The sequence below is a fragment of the Chiroxiphia lanceolata genome, chromosome 10, assembly GCF_009829145.1.
Source record: "Chiroxiphia lanceolata isolate bChiLan1 chromosome 10, bChiLan1.pri, whole genome shotgun sequence".
NCBI classification, from domain to species: Eukaryota; Metazoa; Chordata; class Aves; order Passeriformes; family Pipridae; genus Chiroxiphia; species Chiroxiphia lanceolata.
In genome coordinates this window covers 609,381-628,286 of record NC_045646.1, presented here as the reverse complement: position 1 = coordinate 628,286, position 18,906 = coordinate 609,381, and the positions used below count along the sequence as shown (strand labels likewise).

The 18,906-nt window shown below is 52.0% G+C and overlaps 1 protein-coding gene across 11 annotated transcripts in view; it reads right to left on the bottom strand.

The window, feature by feature from the left end:
• The window catches only part of MBNL1 (muscleblind like splicing regulator 1), a 71,505-nt gene that overhangs the window by 13,455 nt on the left and 39,144 nt on the right, over positions 1–18,906 (bottom strand). For 7 of the 11 annotated variants that reach the window (XM_032698093.1, XM_032698092.1, XM_032698091.1 and 4 more), the window contains 5 exons: positions 10,794–10,964; positions 8,644–8,844; positions 2,092–2,349; positions 1,052–1,105; positions 127–280 (listed from right to left, as the gene is read on the bottom strand). In XM_032698093.1, the coding sequence (XP_032553984.1) occupies positions 127–280; positions 1,052–1,105; positions 2,092–2,349; positions 8,644–8,844; positions 10,794–10,964 (838 nt within the window). The remainder of the gene's footprint in view (positions 1–126; positions 281–1,051; positions 1,106–2,091; positions 2,350–8,643; positions 8,845–10,793; positions 10,965–18,906) is intronic. The other 4 variants (XM_032698094.1, XM_032698097.1, XM_032698098.1 and 1 more) reach the window with 1 other exon arrangement.

The window sequence follows — 18,906 nt, the reverse complement described above, 5'->3', positions numbered from 1 at the left end:
CCCATCACCAGTGGCCTCCAGCACACACTGCATTTGCCACCAGCAACAAACAACTACTTCTTACTGTGTTTTTTCCAGAACTCCCCCTTCTCCCTCCCCGGAAAAAGGCGGCCGAGCAGCACTTACCTGGTGGGAGAAAGGCTGTATGCTGCTGTAACTGCATGTTGGCAAGAGCTTGCTGGTACTGGAAGATACCAGTGTTAAAGACTGCGGTGGCACCATTGGTTTTTTCAAGCGCAGGCCTCTTTGGTAAGGGGGGAAGTACAGCTTGAGGAATTCCCTGAATGGTGGATGGGTATAAAAATAAAGTCCGGTAACAAAAAGAAAAAAAACCAAAAGGGGGTGGGTGGAGTGTGGAGGAGGATGGGAAGGAGGGAGAAGAAAAGGAGAGAGAAAAAAGGAAAAAAAGAAAAATCAGTAGAAGGCAAAATAACCAGGCAGCACCATGTTTCTCCATGAGCAAGCAAGCAGCATAGCAGACTGAACTACCAAATAAAAGGCGAGGGAACAGCTTTCCAGGGAGCACTGTTTGCCTGCCATTACAGTGGCACAGGGACGGCGGGACCGGCCTGAGCACCGCCCTACGGGAAAGCTTCGGGCCGGGTCAGGAGCGAGGCTCTCGGGGAAGCAGCACTGCTAGCTCCATGAGGATCACACGTAAAGCCATGTTAATAGTCACCGTCCGGGGCAGACGGCGGGGCCGTGGTGCCAACCCACTCCCCGGGCCCCAGCGCTGCCCGGGCATGCAGAGCACGCGCCGCATGCCGGCACCCGGCCGCCTCCGCGCCACCAAGCCATGCCAACGCGCCCTGCGCCGGCACCCGGGGAGGGACGGGGACGGGGGAGGGCAGGGACGGGCACGGGAGGGGGCCGGAGGGCGCGGGGGCGGCGGGGGCTGCAGGGAGGGTGCCCGGCCCGGCCCGGCCGCCCACACGCCCTTTGCCGGGGACGTGGGGAGGGAAACCGGGATGTTCCATTTCTACACATTAACCCCAAACTCGACTCTACGATACAGCTACATGCCAAGCTAAAAGGTGAAAGGTCATAGTACCAGGTCAAAGGTTGCCTCGAGGGGTCGCTTCAGTGATTTGACAGCCGACTGAGTCTTAATTAGCAGGCAGCGAGCACATGATGGCAATGGCCAGTGGGGTCAAGCGCATTAACATAAACAGCAAGCAGAGGTGCGTCATGGGGGCAGCAGTGCATTGGGGAGGTGAGAAAAAACAAATAAAAACAAATCACCGGATGCCGTGTACAACGGTAACAAGACTAGGCATGCACGGGGGGCCGGCGGGGCCCCCGGTGGGCAGGGCAGCGGGGCAGCAGGGAGGTGCCCACAGCAGGGAGGTGCCCGCGGGGCGCTCACGGCTGTGCAGAACCAGGAACGGGGCTCCCCGCACCGGCCACCGGCCACCAGGAGCCCTGCTGGGAGCCCCACTGGGAGCCCGCGGCCACCGCCTCGCCCCGCCAGCCCCGCTGCTCCGGCCGTGCCCGCCGTGCTCTGCTTCCCACACCCCCACGGGCTCAGCACTGGCGGGACCCTCCACCACCAGAGCCCCCCTCAGTGCTACCCTCGCCTTGCCAGGAAACCACCTCCTGAGTGGGTCCAGACCTGGCTGCTACAGCTACGGGGCCTGTACCCACGGGAGCTGCCGCCAGCCCTCGGGGGACACGGGATGGGAACGGCAGTAACGTGGTCAGATCCACTTCAAACTACAGCTCTACAAACACGGACTTACAGGAACTAAATAGGGGTTTATCTGTCTATGCAGCTAGAGAGATACACATTTGCCCACACACAGATACACAGCCAACCAGATATACATGTAGCCCACAGGTACAGACACACACGTGTATGAACACACACAGGTACATACAGGTACTCTGTACATCAGCAGGCAAAATTAGTCAAACACTTCAATGGTCTGGAACTACTTCAGAACAGATCTGGCACCACATGCTGAGAAAGCTCATTGCACCGTGTAGTGATCAGGGTCCCCGAGCACACACCCCCCTCAGCAAGGACAGACACACATCCACTGGCACCTCTCCTCAATGTACATCTACATCCAGAGGTTTTCCCACACTCACCATGGCAGCTGCAGTTGCTGCTGCCTGGGCAGCTGCAGCTTGGTTAACCTGGTACTGGGCAGCCTTGATCTTGGCTTGCAGGTGTGCAGGAGGGTGAAAATATTTGCACTTTTCCCGTGAGCATCTCCCTTTGATGTAATCCATGCAGACGGTGACCGTGTTGTCGTTGGTGTCGATCATGGCGCTGTCGGCGGGGTGAGCGAACCGGCAGTCGTTCTCTCCCCTGTTGCAGTTCCCACGCTGGTACTCTCGACACACCTGTGACACCAGGAAAAGAAAGACCCTTAGTTTGGGTGACATGTGCTGCAGGCATGGCTTGGAGCGGAGCAGGGGTTTGCAAACGCCTCTGAGAGCACCACAAGGATGGGGCCCGGCCCCAGGAGGGGTACAGCGGTGGTGGGACGGTGGGACTGGGGACCTGGCAGCAGACACTGGCTTCTCTACAGCCACTTCTGATGCTAAAGAGCATCAAACCCCACCAGGATCAGAGCCAAGCACTCAGCAGGTGTCATTTTGGCTCCTGCTTAACTGCCCACAGAGCTGTTTCTGTCTCCTGAAGAAATGTGCTGTGGTTGCTCTTGGGGACCACCCAAGCACCCCAAGGTGCTCAGCCACACTCCACTGGGACCTGGCAGCGCTCAGTCACCACATTCCAGGTGCTCATTAAGGTGAGTGGTCACAAGTGCTGGGAGGGCGATATGGGGCTGCCCCCAGGGAGCTGCTCCCTGTCCATGTGCCCTCACGATCCAAGTGCCTGCCAGGAGAGGGCAATCCACAGCCTATGGTGGTGGCACGGCCCCCCCCCAGCAGGCATCAGTCCTGCTGCCACATGCCAGCAGCCAGTGGAAGCTGGAGGGATCAGACACTGCAGCAAGGAAGCCTCTTGGCTGGCAGCCCCCCGCAGCATCCCCACTGTGCCACATGGGCTCCAGCTGGCCCTGAGCCCTCACAGACCCCCTGGACCCCTGGCCACCCCAGCACTGCAGACACAAACTGCCACCAGTGTGACAAACACAGGCCCCCTCCCCACATGCCATGCAAACCCCGTGTTTGACAGATGTGGGCTCTTGTCATGGTCTGTTCTCCCCAAACCACCAATAAAGCACTTGGCATTCCAGTTCTCCAAAGGCCACAGGAAACAAAGGGACAAAAGCAAATGGGTCACTTCTATTTAAAAATAAACAACTATAGTAGATGGAATTTCCTGTTCAAGGTGGGTGCCCACGAACTTGGATCATCAGTATTTCCTCAAGAACCTTGGCTCCGATCCCTGCAACAACCCAAATTTGGTGGTGGTTTGGTTTCCCTCCATGCCGATGCTCTGGCTGCTGTTTAACCCCTGTGCTGGTGCCAGTGCCTCCTGCCCATCCTCTGCACTTATGAACTGACACCTGTGAACCTGACCACAGGAAACATCCATTCATCCAGAGCCATTCCTGCACAACCCTATTTACAGCTTTTTCCCCATGGTGACAGATTCTAGGTATGTATTCACAGCAGACCCAGCCCCTCCTGCCCATTGTTCACAGAACAGATTCTGCAGCACACAGGGAACAGCTCAGGCAAATTTCTCAGCCGGAAAATAACCACCTGCCTACCAGGTAGTCCTACAGTCAGACCCCTTTCCTGGTCCAGTCCCACACGGACCGCTGTGCCAGCCAGTGTGACACAGGGAGGACCAGGGAAGGAGGTTCTCTTTCATCACCTAGGAACACTTTCTGGGTCAGGAACCAGTGTCCTCTACCCAAACACAGGCCTCCCACATAGACAAAAATGGATAATTTCCTCCGATCATTTGTCTGCAGTCTAGCAGTAAACTGAACCCTCTTCCTCTGAAGATGAAAAAAAGGATGAACTAAAGACAGCTGTCTTTGCTCCTTGTCTTGTACTGGTGATCCACTAAACAGAGGTCTCAAAACCACTCCACATGTAAGCAAGAACTACTCCAAATAACACAGAAATGATATATACAAATTCATATATGAGGGTATATATATAAAGCACCTATATACAGAGAAAGAGAACTCATCCACAGAAGAGCTACTTTTATCCTTGTTAAAAACCAAAAGGGAATGACCAGAATGCTGAAATAAGCAGGTAGAGATAATCTTTGGCATGTCCAGGGCAAGTTTTCAGAGCTGTAGCACAGTTGCTACACTAAGGCAGAGAACAGCTCCCTCAGTGCTCCCAAACAGACCTCGGGATGAGGGCTCACAGCAGCCAGGCACAACCCTGAACTGCTGCTCCTTCTAACCAGTGTGACCAGCAATGGCTTTTCAGCCACTCTCAGGGTAACAACCCAGAACATTTCCAATTCTTGCTTATTTAAAAGTAAGCATTGAAATGGGGTTATTTTTTGCCATGGGCACGCTGCAGTATATCATTCATCTGCTTGAGTACAGAGAGGCACAAAAGCACAATGTGCTGTCTGGTCTTTCAGATCTGGAGAGCTTTTATTAGTTATTTATTAATAGCCCTGTAATTAGTACTGTAATTTTCAACTCAGTATGTTAGGAAACATAAACAGAAGAGGCACGGATACTCCAGCCTGCTGTAAAATGCTGAGTTAGAGCTGCAGAGTCACTGACTCACTTTAATTCCCTTGCCTTGCTCGGGTTTTGGGCTGAGTTTAATTTGATGGCCCTGCTGGGACTGGAGGTGCCACCCCGGTGGGAACACAGCCACACCCCAGCCATGGCAGAGTCCCTCACTGCTCACCCCAGTGCTGGGCAGGGTATGGATGGAGGGGCACAGGCAGCCTTCCAAGCATGTCCCACCTCCCAGCCCCCCCTCTGCACCCAAGAGACCCCACCAAAGTGGGTGTGCTGGCACCCAGGACACTGCGAGCATTTGAACACAGCCCCGCCGAGTCACAGCCCTGATCACCCAGAGCTCACAGCTCCAAGAACTTCTAAGTTGCTTCTTTCTGGCAAAAAGTGGCATATAAGAAGCAAGCAGGAGACAGCAGCTTGGCTGTGGTCATTCTTGACTGAGGAACACTTCTAATAGACTATGATGGCGTCACAATGGAAACAGCCAGTTTTGATAAAGCATTAGGCAATTCCTTTCTCTCTCAATTCCCTGTCCTTCCTCCTTCTTTTCTAGCTCACTGAAGAACCATACTTTGTTCAAGACATTTCTGGCAAGGGAGTAGGAAAACTGTGGAAAAGCCTCAACCCACGACATTTCCACCCTGAGTGCCGGTTCCTTACGGGAGCAGCCGGACGCACTGGACACCCAAACATCTGCATGCTGTATGGAATACAGATGACAGCAATCCTACTGCTAGCAGCATTCACCAGCCTTATCTCACTGAGACTGCCATTAATTCAGGAGACACGGCACGCTGCCCAGCAGAGCTGTGGTGTCTGCCTGCCTCCCTTCAAACCCCAGGTGTACCCACCGAGAGCTCTCAGCTGTGGAACAGCCTGACTCGGCACCACAGAACGTGTGCTGACTTAATTCCTGCCAGCACACATCGCTCTTCAAAATAAATATTTAAAATTCTAAGCAGAACCAATCATACTCCAGGATTAGATGCTAACATCATCGTGGTTATTTTTCTCCAGGACAGTTCATTCCAAGGGATAGTGAGCAGAGCCTTATAAAGCTCTGATCAAGCCATAACAAATGCCAGTGCCACAGCAGCAGATCCCTGGAAGAGCAGGTAGACACTGCTGGGTCCTCTGGGAAGTAACAGCCAGACCATGCAGCATCTCCAAAATCCATTCTGTATTTCTGTAACTAATAAAGCACATTCAAATGTTTTGCTGTTTATAAAAATGATGTGCTTCTTTTGTGTTTGGATACTAAATTTGGATACTCCAGATCAAATGACCACTACGCTGGAATGCACTTGCAAATTATCTTCTCACCTACATCTTTCACTGTTTAAACTCATTTGCAGAAGGAAAAAACAGGAACAGACACCCCCTCCTCCCAACAGAGAGACATTTTTTTAAGCCAGCAGTGCAGTGTGGACCACAGAGTCTGTGGATCAACCTGGATGTGCTCTTGACTCCAGTGAACACAGAAAGCAAAGCTCAAACGGCTTAAAGGGTAGAAGCAGCTGGATTTCTTTAAAGTGATCTACGTGGTGCAGTGACCAGAGCAGAGCCCAGGTGAGGGCCATGACAGGATGGCAGGGCTGGAACAGCCCTACTACAAGGACAAGGACAACGACAAGGACATCCCCCAGGGGCAGAGATGAGACAGATGCAATCACAGCACAGAAGGCTGTTGGGGAGCTGGAATCATCCGTGCAGGAATGTGGCTGAGGAGTGAGGGCCTGCTCGGCTGCAAGCGGAGCCCACGGAGACACCTGCAGCTGCACCAGCACAGGTGACACAGAGATGCTCCTCCAAGCCTCAGCCCTTGTTTTCAGGGGTTTGCAACTTGACCATCTCCTCCTTTCTGTACAACTTCAAAGTAAAACCACTCAGCCTTTTTAAAAACTTTTTAAAATTTTACTAATTGACAAAAATGGGGTTTACTGCAGATTGTGCCCCTGGGTGTTCTGTGACAGTGCTACTCTCACAGCTCCCTCTTGTGCAGAGGACTGACTCAGCAGTGCATCACTCCTCTGAACAGCCATATCAAGAGCAGCATCTGGAGGGCCAAATCCTGCATGCTGAAGTCCCAAACTTCAGTAGCTCCCCATGCACTGTGGTCAAAGTCTCAGCCAGCACCAGGGCTGCCCTGGAGGCACCACATGAAGGAGTGCCCCTGCACATCTCCCCTCAGGCTCCCATGGATGCACCTGCTTCCCTGGTCATGGGCAGAGCCAGGGACTGGGGACATTGGGTACACCAATGACCAGGACACTTTTGAGCCCTCGTGTCCCCACAGCACTGACCAGCCCATGGCCACCACACACACGATCAAACACAGCAGCCACCCTTGGCACTGCAACTCAAAGGGCTCCTGCCACTGGCATCCTCCTCTCCATACTCATTTCCAAATCCAGTGTGATTTATTTATGAATTTATCTAATTGCATTTTGGTTTTAATCCACCTCTGGCAGGTATCCACCATGAAACAGAGTCCTCAAGGGAAAAACATCCCTGGGTGATTCCAACCAGCCACCCGTGTGCCAGCTCGGAGCGGCTGCCTCCCTGTAACCTGAGCGTGCTTTGGGGAACGCTTCCCCTGGGAAAACATCTCTAAAAAGGGAAATGATGTGATCCCACAGGAGGGGAACCTGTGATGATGTGAGTCTGAGAATAGTGACAGCGGCAGCAGGAAACACTGGCTGTCAGATGACCCTCCACACTCCTCCCAGCTCACCGCTTCTGAGTGGCAGCTCGTCAGTCAGATGCAACAGGGAAAAGGAATTAATTTCCCTTGTAAGGAAAGTTAATCCTTGTTAATGAAGACACACAGGCAGAAAGAAAAGCATTACAAATACAGCTGGCTGCATAAAACAGAGACCCTTCTCACTCCTCCCATTCATTGTGCCCCCGAGCTGAGGGCCCAGACCCGGCGCTGGGAGGGAGAGCGGCAGCAGCTGAGCACGGGGAGAGCGGCCTCTCACAGGGGCCACGTGCCCCACACACCGTGCCCAGCACACACACGGGATGACAGCGGGTCACCCCACTGCTCTGCCCTCCCAGCACCACCTCTTAACCACCAGACCTGACTGGGGCTGCCAGCCTCCACACACAGGCTGTGATTGATCCTCTTGGCTGTGCTCTCAGGCTGTGCCCATGGGCTGTACCCACAGGCTGTGATCTGTGCTCCCAAGCTGTGCCCACCGGCTGTGCCCACAGGCTGTGATCTGTGCTCATGGCTGTGCTCTCAGGCTGTGTCTGTGGGCTGTGATCTGTGCTCACGGCTGTGCTCCCAGGCTGTGCCCATGGGCTGTGTTCCCAGGCTGTGCCCATGGGCTGTGGTCTGTGCTGTGCTCACGGGCTGTGCCCATGGGCTGTGGTCTGTGCTGTGCTCCCAGGCTGTGCCCATGGGCTGTGCTCACGGGCTGTGCCCCCAGCACACAGCAGAGGCAGCAGTCGCTGGCTCACCGCCCACGTTGCCACAGCACCGATAAGGTGCCGAAAACACTGTCAGGCCTTTCAGATAAGAAAGATTCAGAGCAAGGGAGAGCACCAGCTCGAGAGCACCGACACTCGTCAGGGTTGTAGCGAGGATGATAAGCAGACACAGGAGGCCGGCGGGGGAGTGTGGGCACCATCTGCCCAAAGCCAAAGCAAGAGAGGCTGAAAGTCATCCTGCACCCAGGCAGCTGAAGCTTTGCCCCCACCACATTAACACCTCCTGGGCACACACTTAACCCAGTTTCATTGCACTCTTTCTGCCATCATGGTCATTCCTGAATATTTCCATTTCTTTCTGCAAGGGAGGGTCAGAAGCAGAACAGCAGCATGAACTTACTGTACAATCACTCAGTCACTCCTTGTTCACACCCGTCACCAAGATACCACATTATCAGCCCAAGTGAAACCCGCATTATTTGCTTTCACAAGAAGAATATTTCATATCTAGGAGACATAATACATGATACACTTGTGAGAGTTAGTTACACCAAGTGGCTCCTACCTCCAGCCTGTCTGTCCTCATCAGCTTCTGGGCAGCGGCGGCGGCAGCAGCAGGAACCGGCACCCCAGGGTTCCCTGTCACCAGCATGGGGGCCGTGGGCAGGATCTCTGCGGGGACCAGGCCAGGGGACACGGGCCCCAGGTAGGGGTTGAAGGCGGCTGACGCGTTGGTGGCTAAGCTCGGTGCCACGGAAAACATTGGCTGTGGGCAGAGACAAGGGGACAGACACTTAATATCTGCATTTGCTGTGCTGCCACCATACCTTTTTGGCCATCTCCTTGAGCAGAACAAGGTCTCTGCTACTAATGGGAAAGAAGCATTTGTCATGTTTGAGGGACATGGGGAACACTTGTGCAGATGTCACAAAAGAGCGAGACCACGGGGACGGGCATCCCTGCCAGCCTTGCTGCTTCTCCTGCTCCAGCTTCCTTGCATGCCCACAGCACGTGGCAGCTCCTGGAGCAAACTCCCACGGGATCCACACTCCAGCAATGCCATAATGAACAACACTCTGTGGGGTCGGGGGCAGTCTGGGACTGCCAAGGGAACACGACCACAGTGGGCACAAGTGCCCGCTCTGGGGGAAAAGGCATCTGAAACCCCAGCACAGCATCAGCCTCTCTGACCCTGGTGGCAGCCAGAGCTGGCTCAGGAGTTGCAGAGGTTTCATACAGGAACGAGAGCAGCCAACCACAATCCATTCTTTTCCCAGAAGTCAACAGGCTGGCCATGCAGATACTCAGACACTCACTGCATCAGGGAGGTGCTTTAGTCAGGCTAAACCACTAAACCAGAGGGAGACAGCATATGCAAACACAATTTTCTTTAGCTTGTTTGCATGTTTTCAGAAAAGAGACTGGTGCCCTTGTGGGTTGTGCTATGGTGTGAAGATAATTGGGTGTAGAGCCCAAATAATGTCGTGAAACCCAACAACAGAGCTGCTAGACTGCAGCAGGGATTAAATAACCCTCCTGCCCTCGAACACACAGTGTAACTGCCAAATAAAATTCAGCCAGGACTGTTTATCTTTCATTATCTAAATAAAGCAGTTACTCAAGGCATTTAGGTTTTTCTTCCAAACTAATTTTTAGAGGGAAAAACAACTACAGAGTTAACAAAACTCTTTCTCTGTTTCATATCAACTTAAGGCAGACAGCACAGAATGCTGCATGTTTTTGTATTCCTGAGGAAATGACTGATCTGTTTGGAAGCAAGGGTCACTGGAAGCACTGGACAAAAACATGAAGGGATTACTGGAGAAAGTAGACTGAGAGTTGTGTAAATGGTGATAATGTCTGTAACACTTCTGGATTTTCATCCATGTGAATGAAAAACAAACAGGCAGATTTTACAGGAAATGAAATAGCAGTCTTATAAACACTATTAATTAACTGAACTTTTCATTACTGTGTTATCAGCTAGGTAATAATGAATATTAAAAATAGAACTACGAACCAGTCTGCTAGTGTGTAACTTAAGAGATATCAATGTTTGATTTCAGCCCAATACACTCACTGTACAGTAAATAAAAGACTATCCCATTTATTTTCTATTGAGTTCATTTTATACCAATATAAATATCCTGCAGCCTTTCAACCACTGCAGAGTAACAGCATATGTTATCAGAGCCACTTCACACTATTCTGAAGCTCACAGGTACATTGTGATGTGCTGTACAGGTGCAAGGCAGGACATGCACACTTCCCCTGCTCATGTACTAGTACCACAGCCATGGTCTAGCAGAGCCCAGCTCCCCCTAAACCAAAGTCTAATTCCAGGAAGCAATTCCCTGGGAAGGTTCCCCTGAGTGAAGGGAGAACATCCAGTGGGCATCTTCTCAAAGCCAAGAGTTTCTTAGAGCACGTGAAATTGCAAAGAAAATGAAAATCCTACGCAGATCACTCACGTCGTAAACTTTAAGAAATAAGTTGCAAAAAATGAATTACATTAACCAAAGATTAACAAAATGAATTAACAAGATTACTTCAGGCAAGGTGGAATGACACAGCACAGACACACAGACCAGCACTTCTCTGCAGTTGATTTCTCCACCCGTTCCTGACCTTTGTGGGATCTCAGTGTGCCAGCCTGTGCCGCCTGCCCTCAGCCCCAGGCGCCCATCCTCCCTGGTGGGAGCCCCAGACACGTACCACGGGCTGCAGAGGGGCTCCGGGCATCATGGCATTGGCGAGCTGCATCTGCTGGGCCAGCATGGCCATGTTCTTCTGCTGGATCAGGTTATTGCGGCCGTTGATCTCCAGCTGCGTTTTTAAGTGTGGTGGTGGGTGAAGATATTTGCAGTTTTCCCTCGAACACCGACCCTGAAGAGAATTGACAGAGTTGGATTAGAAGCTGTGGGTGCATCTTTGTTCCTTATGTCATTGGCTAAAGCAAACACAACCAGGGGAAAGGGCTGTCACACACTGCCCAGAGCCACTTCACAGTCCCTTTATCTGCTGCTTCCTCTGCTTTTCTGAGCCATGGATTGCTGCAGCACAACTCTTTCTTTTTGAAGTTCCTGAAGGTGAGCAAATAGGAGTTGCTCTGAAAGCAGAGCACGTCCCTCCTCTGTGGGGACACACTCCTGCTCCAGGAGAGAAACCAGCACCACTGCACTTCACTAGACCTGGGATGCAGCATCTTTGAGGGAAACCTCCTCCATAGGATGTGTTTTTGTTGTGATTGTGTAAACCAAACAGGAAAACCAGAACTGCCTCATTTCTAAATTTTTTACAAAATTCCATAAGTTGTAAACAACAAATTTCATGCACCAGTTTAACCAGGATGAAAGGATGTTCAGCAATGTGACAACCATTGATATCCAGAAACAAACAACAACAACCCTGTGCACGATGCACACCCAGACCCCACTGCACCTCCCCTTCTCTCATAGCACGGAGTTGTGATGCCACATGACAGGAGCCTTCAGAAAATGCAAGTTCATTAATTCGGAAGCTTTACAAACTAGTTGTTCTTTAAAGTCTTCAACACCAAGCACATACTTTTACTAAAGGGATGGCAACAATAAAAATTAAAAAAAACCCCCACAATTAAAAAGGACAATTGAATTCTTTTCTGAAAAAAAAACAACCAACCAACCAACCAGGTTCCTTAAATTACATTTTTTTCCTTTACTCATTCATCTTTGAAATAAATCCAAACAAGAACAATGACAAGGCAAAAGACAGACTTAATTTGAGTAAGAAATCGTTTTTATCAGGGAAAAAATTGATTCAATACAGTTTGACCTTATGCTGCAATTTTGCTCAGAAAGTTAAAATTTATCCTTGTTAAACGATCTGCCAGAAATCTAATTTGTAGGATGATTTTTGTCTGCCCTAAAGGCTGGGATAACAGGTTTGCTGCTACCCCTCTCCCAGTCCGTCTCTCCTCTGGCACTGCAACCTTCTTAAGACTCATTTTCATAGTTATTCAGCTGCCATCTGAGTGATCCCTGCACAGGAAGACAGACCCAATAAAAGAAAAATATGCCAAGTTTTGTGTCTGTCTTCAGGTAACACACCACAATTATGGAGAGCACTTAGAGAGATCTGGAGACAATGACTGCATGGGTGTTGGTGGACCAGAAGGTCCACATGTCCTGATCATGTGCACTGACACCCAGAAACCCCCCTGTGGGGCAGCAGGGGAGGGGGACATCGCTCTTGTTTTTGGTAAGAGCTGGGGGGCTCCCCCAAACCCTCAGATGGGGGTCCTTTGCTGTCCCCTGACAGAGTCCAGGATGGGGTTCCTGTGGGCTGAGATTGAGGGGACTGGGGGCTAGGATTGAGGGAGATGTGGGCTGGGATTGAGGGGGTTGTGGGCTAGGATTGAGGGGGCTGTGGGCTGGGATTGAGGGGGTTGTGGGCTGGGATTGAGGGGGCTGTGGGCTGGGATTGAGGGGGTTGTGGGCTGGGATTGAGGGGGTTGTGGGCTGGGATTGAGGGGGCTGTGGGCTGGGATTGAGGGGGATGTGGGCTGGGATTGAGGGGGTTGTGGGCTGTCCTCAGCAGAGGTGATGCTTGGAGAGTACCACTGAAGTCACTTGCAAGAATATCTTCCTAATAACATCCCCAAGTGTTGGAAAGCAATCAAGACAGGGGCCAGAGAATACCAAAAAGCCAACAATTGTACTGCAGATAAGACAGGGAAAAAAACATGTGCTCCCTGAGGAAATATTGTTCCAGGGGAAAGGAGCTTCCTAAAGCAAACAAGGATTTGGATACTCCAGTAACAAACAGCGACAATGCATTAGCAGAAGTGGTGGCCACAGGGATCAGTGCTCACACAGTGAGAGTTTTAGTCCCTGTTAACTGAAGCAGGGTTTTATACGTGTGTAAATACACCTGTACCCGCCTGGAAATGCTCATCTGCTGCTGGCTGCTCCATCCATGGGTGCTCCCTAGACACCCCCAGCCCCAGAGGGCGGCCCTGTCCCTGTCTACAGGGACCAAAGCTGGCACCTGACACCCTGGGGCAGTGGCCAGACCTGCCCAAGGGCCAGCACAGCCTGGCCCAACGATGCCTGGGACATCTCCCAGCTGTCACCTGGCAGCCTTCACTCAGGGAAGGCAGCTCTCAGCTCGAGGGGTGCTTTGGGGCAAAATGACCCCCAGTTCTCTCCTTTAACAGCTAAACCAACTCATTTCAGCACCCCCAGGCTCCCCAGAGCACTTGAGCACTGTGTGAACTGGCAGGTAAAGGCCTGCACTTTGGAACAGCTTCATTTAAATCAATTCTTCTCTCAACACTAACCCCGTGTTAGGTGTTGCTACTCCTCAGTAACACGGGGCAGACTGACACATTTAACAGCTGCCTCGGAAATGAGATCTTACGTGAGCACAGTGTAAAAATCAGAGCTAATTACTGCTAAACGAGTAACATGGAACTACAACACGTGTTGCTGGAATCAGAGAGGAGCAATTAACAAACCTGACTCCAAAATGCAGATTAAACTCAATGTCCTCATTTCAATGCTGGGGTTTAGGCTGCCCCACAGCTCTCTGGATGGGATCCAAAGCCTGGCAGTACATGTTGTACATCCCGACCACTTAATGTACTTCATACACTCAAATGCTTTAAAAGCCATAAAAAACCATTCTCGAGATCTAATGCAATGTCCTCTGGCTCCCGGGAAACAAGGAGCCCTGCTGCTGCTTCCCCATCGAGGCCATCGTTTCTATCCACTTAGGAGCTGGTTCTCAAGGAAAACAATTTACTCTGAGTTAAAGACTACAAGAATATACCACATCCCCAGGTAAACTGCTCATGCTTTGTTATCACCAGCTACTATCAAAACATTTACATCCTCCTTGTTTGCGTGTGGCTTTTGTGCCCAGGGCACCTTTAACCTTCAGTCTTTTAAAATTAGCATACCTTAGCAAATTCCCCAAAAGAAATGCAGACTTGTCTGTTTGAGAACAGGATTTCTTGTTTTACTTTTATTCCATGGACCTTTACAAATGGTCCACAGAGCGCCCAGGAGCTGGAAACCGCAGGCTGCAAACCCCTGTCCCAGATCTGCCCAGAACACGGGCAGCATTCATCCCCTCGACCCTGCAGGCAAGCAGTTCTTAATTACCTTGTTATTGGATCCCAGTAACTGCAGTCAACAGAGTTCAAGGCACATTTTCATCTCTCTGAACCTTTTCTGAACCCTCTTTCAGCCATCGCAAAAAGAATCCTATCCGTGAGCATATGCAGAGGGGCAGTTTCACGCTGCAGTGTCCCGATGGGCTGCACCAGAACACCGGGGGGGTTTTACCACAGTCCTGCTGGACTAAAACTTACTACAAATGCTCCTGAGGCTGCCCAGCACACTCCTCAGCAGAGGCCCCGCAGGTCTCTGGTCCCTCAAGACAAGCAGAGAGGGGCAGAGGGCCGGCCCGGCGTTGCCGGCTCTCTCACATGATGTTTTCTCCGGCTCTGGGATGAGCAGCATCAGGCAGCGTGCCCGGCCCAGCCCACTGCCAGCCCCTCCAACAGCCACACAGCACCCTGTCTGCAGCAGCTGCTGCACTTGGAATTCCTACTGAAACACGGGGCAAGCGCACCTTTGCCTCTGCTCTCCCTGCAGCAGTAAATATTCTCACCTCATTATGACCCTCCATTTTTTCTTGGTGTTTAATACACGAATTTATTTCCTCCTCTGTACAATTCACTTTCATTGCTAAAAATGAAGAGCCATCCACTGGGCTGTGGGATTGGGATGTGCCTGACCTTGGCATGTTTAGCCTTCTGTGACACCTCATCAGGGCTCAGCACAGTCTGGTGATCAGGACTCAGTTAGGGTGGACTTTTTCCCTTGCCTTCAGGGGAGCAGGAACATGTACGTGACCCCAGGCACCTTCCCACAGACCAGAAGCATCCCCCAGCTATGCAGTGTGGTTTTATTCCCCACAAAGCATAGGCATTTCATGTGAATACTTTCAGAACTGTGGAAAAAACACCAAACTCAAGACAGAAAAGAAACCCGTCAGTCCCACCTTGGAAAAACCACTCCCCAAAATTCTGCATTCTGAAAATACAGGGTATTTCTACAAGACTTGGATCCTGACAAACGTGTTGGATTGTGAGGTTACACCTGACTGTGTCAGACAAGAGCCCAGTGAGCCCATTTCTGTGCAGTCACCACCAGGCTCATCTACACAACACCCACCTTCTGCAAAGCACGGCACACCCCGTTTTTCACATCCCACACAAAATGTTAGAGATACAACAGCAATTCTTGCTCTCTGATAGTAATCTCCTTCCAGAAAACACCCTGATGGCATATTTAATAAAGGAAAAGCTTTCTTGGGAGTCCCTTCTGAGACAGCAAGCTCCTTCTCCTGCTGCAGCCATCACGGTGCCACTGGTTCTGCCTTTGCTGTAGTGGGGTATGTGTGAACCCCACCTCATGCACACTCCACTGGCACAGTGCAGGTGTCTGCACCAAGGCCTTAAAGGCAGATCCCTGGCTTCAAAGCTGTTTTAAGAGCTTGCAAACATCCATGGCTTTCAGTAACCACCTAAACTTTGAACCAATACAAATTCAAAATAATTATTTCCCAACACTTCCTCAGAAAGATCTACCATGCAGCAGAAGAGCAGCAAACTCACCACCCTGGTGCACTTTGCTCCAGTCTAAAACTTTCTTGGAAAGCACAGCCTGGTGATGCAACAAATCAAGTCTAATTATCAAACTGCTCTTGCAAGGTCATTAATCCTCCAGGCATGACCCGTCAGGACCTGGGGTGCCAGGGTAGGGACCAGAGGGAGCCCCAGCTGCCCTGCACAGAGGCACTGCCAGAGCCAGGATGGCCTGTCCTCAGAAACCCTGAGCCAGAGTCCTCTTGGGGCGCAGAAGGTAGAGAGGACCCCGTAGGCTGTCACCCAGTGTGACACCCAACCCGATCCCTCCTCTCCCACAGAGAGCCACATCTGCCTCTAGCACCTGCTGAGCCTCAGGCTGGGGTTCCTCACAGCAGGGTTACTTGCTCAGGGACACTGCTGGCAGTAAGGTACCATGTCACTGGTGTCAGCATTGCCCCTAACACCCGGATGGGTTCTGGGCTGTGACGGGGTGCACACAGCTGTGGGGACACGTGTGGTCCCGACCCCGTCAGCATGGCAGGGGAGCACGGCTGGGCAGTGCTGGGTGGTGCTGGGCAGTGCTGAGTGCCCCGTCTGCTCGCAGTGTGCTGGGGATCACACCCCCACACTGCTGGGATGCAGCCCGCAGCTCCTGTGGGGGCCATCCTCTGCATGAGAGGTTGGAGGTTTGGGGACAATCACCAAACATCAGATCAGGTTCAGTGGAAGCAGAGATACAGGAGGATTCTGTACGGACAGAGTATCCCAGTTCCTGCTGTCACTGACAAACGCCGGAGCACACAGAGAGCTCAGTGACCACCGTCACTGCTTGAGGTCATCCCCCTGCGGCAGCACAAACCAGCACAAACACACCCAGCAGGCCCGTGTGTGCCACTCACTGCCTGTCCCCCAGCACTGACCCCACGCCAGCCGGGGCAACCTGCCCAGCTCCACACGGAGCTCCTGTGCTGCTGGGTCAGGTATCCCCGCCCGGCCCTCGCGCCCCCGAGGGTCACACACCCGCATGGGCAGCTGTCAGAAATGCAGCTGCTCTGGGAAAGTCTCACACCGAGCTGCGCCAGCCCGCTGGGTCTGTTTATTTATGCTATTTTTATAGCACTGCGGTAGCACAACCCGAGATCCCGAGCACTGGCTGCACCGCTCCGCGCGTGGTTCTACACGAACTGCTGCTCTAAGTGCAACGGGAAAGCTTCTTGGTTCCCATCAATCCACCAACACCACACCATGAAAGCATCTCCATAGAAGTCCAGGGGACGAGAGCTGAGAGCAGGAATGTGCTGCTCACTGTATGCAGAGATGTCACTGGAATAACCCCTGGCTCTCCTGGGGCCCCTGGAATAAACCCTTGGCTCTCCCTCAGGTCCCAGTGCTGACCCCAGCACTGCAGGCAGAGCCACACTTCCTGCTGGCACAGCTCGAGGAGGTGCAAGGAGCTGGGAGAGGTGTGGGCACCAGTGGGTGCTGATCATCTTGATCACGCTGATGCAACAACTTTTCCATTTAAATTTGTTAAATTTCTTAAATTGATGCTCAGGATGTCCTAGAGCCAAATTAATTCTCCAATTAAAAACTGTTGCTTAGCAACAGGGCTTGAGATGCAGGAGAGCAAAGAGGGATGCCCACGATGGCACCAGGAGCTGCCTCTGCCAGCAACAGAGTCAAATCCCCACTATTTAACAGTTATTAACAACTGATGTAATTTACAGTCCCTTCAAACACTTTAAGGTGTTCTGACTGTGCCGTGGTACCGACTGGTCACCGCCGGAGCTGAGGACGGTGTTCCCTCAGCCACGGGCTCTGCCTGGAGCCGACCCACACAGCCTGAGCCACAGCCAGAGAACCATCAGCCAAGGCTCAACAGCGCAGCTGCAACACATGAAATACTTCTGATCCAAAACAAACACGCAAACACCTCCCTCTGTTAGGGAGTACGAATCCCTCCCGACCCAGCGCGTTAGACCCCGAGCAGGAGGATGGCTGGGATGGCTGTTACGTACCATCGAGCATTGCCTGTAAATGGTAAAACTATTTATCCTGATGCCCATGTGTTTTACAGGAAAACATTTAACTGCCCATAAGCTATGGCTTCCTTTTTAAAAATAAACTGTTTGCAGGCACTTTGTGTCGAGGTTAGTTTGCCAAGCACATATTCAGAGAAACTTTCTTAGTATTAAACAAAAAAGAGTTACAGGACCTATTTTACTGCCTTGAAGCACACAGACTGCAGTCCCCAAGCCAGACAGTGGTCCAGAGGAAGGGCAGCAAGTGCTGAGGCCCCACACAAGGTCGAGGCACAGCCTGTTTGGAGACCCAGCCCAACACCCACCGATGGAGGGGTCACTGCAGCCCAGCTCTGCCACCACCCTGGTGCACAGCCAGCCACCCTGGTGCTGTGGGACTGTGGGTGCCTCTCCCACACAGAACCAGCTCCCAGTTCATGGGCAAACCCAGTGCTGCGAGCAGGGCTTGCTGAGAACCCGCTCTCAGACTGCCCACCTGTGCCTGCCGGGCCCTGCGGCACCCCCAGCTCACAGCCCAACAGCCTGCCAAGGAGCTGCTGTGGGCTTGAATACTCCCAAAAAACTTCCAGGTGCAAGGAAAAGGCCTGCTGGTGGCAAACACCCTCCAGGGGAAGGAGGTGAGGGCACCTCTCCTGTGAAGCCCCCTCAGCCCCCTCCAGGGCTGAGCTGTGCACAGGAACACCGACAGCAGCACACAGTGTTCGCTTTCCTAAGTGAATCTTTTCATATCAAAACACACCAAAGTGACACTTAATGACACCTCTGCGTGTGATTATTGTACAGAAAAGCCTCAACCCCTCTAATGGATCATTTGGCTCACACAGCTAATGGTACTCCTATGGGAGCTGTCCTATTGCCATGAAATCCAACAGGATTTAGAAAAAAAGAAAAAAGCAAACAGAGTGAGCAGACTGCCAGCCCAAAACCAGAAGGAAAGACACCAGCACAGCAGCAAAACCCTTTCCACTGCTCCTGCAGCATGTGGGTCCCTCCTCCTCCGAGGAAGTACAGAATGATCCACAGCACCAGCCCAGGGGGACAGCAATGTGGACGGGGACAGGGATGGGAATGGGGATGCAGAGGGGGACATTCACACTGTGACACTTTGCTTTGCACCCACAGCAGTGTCACCAAGCGCCTGTCCTGC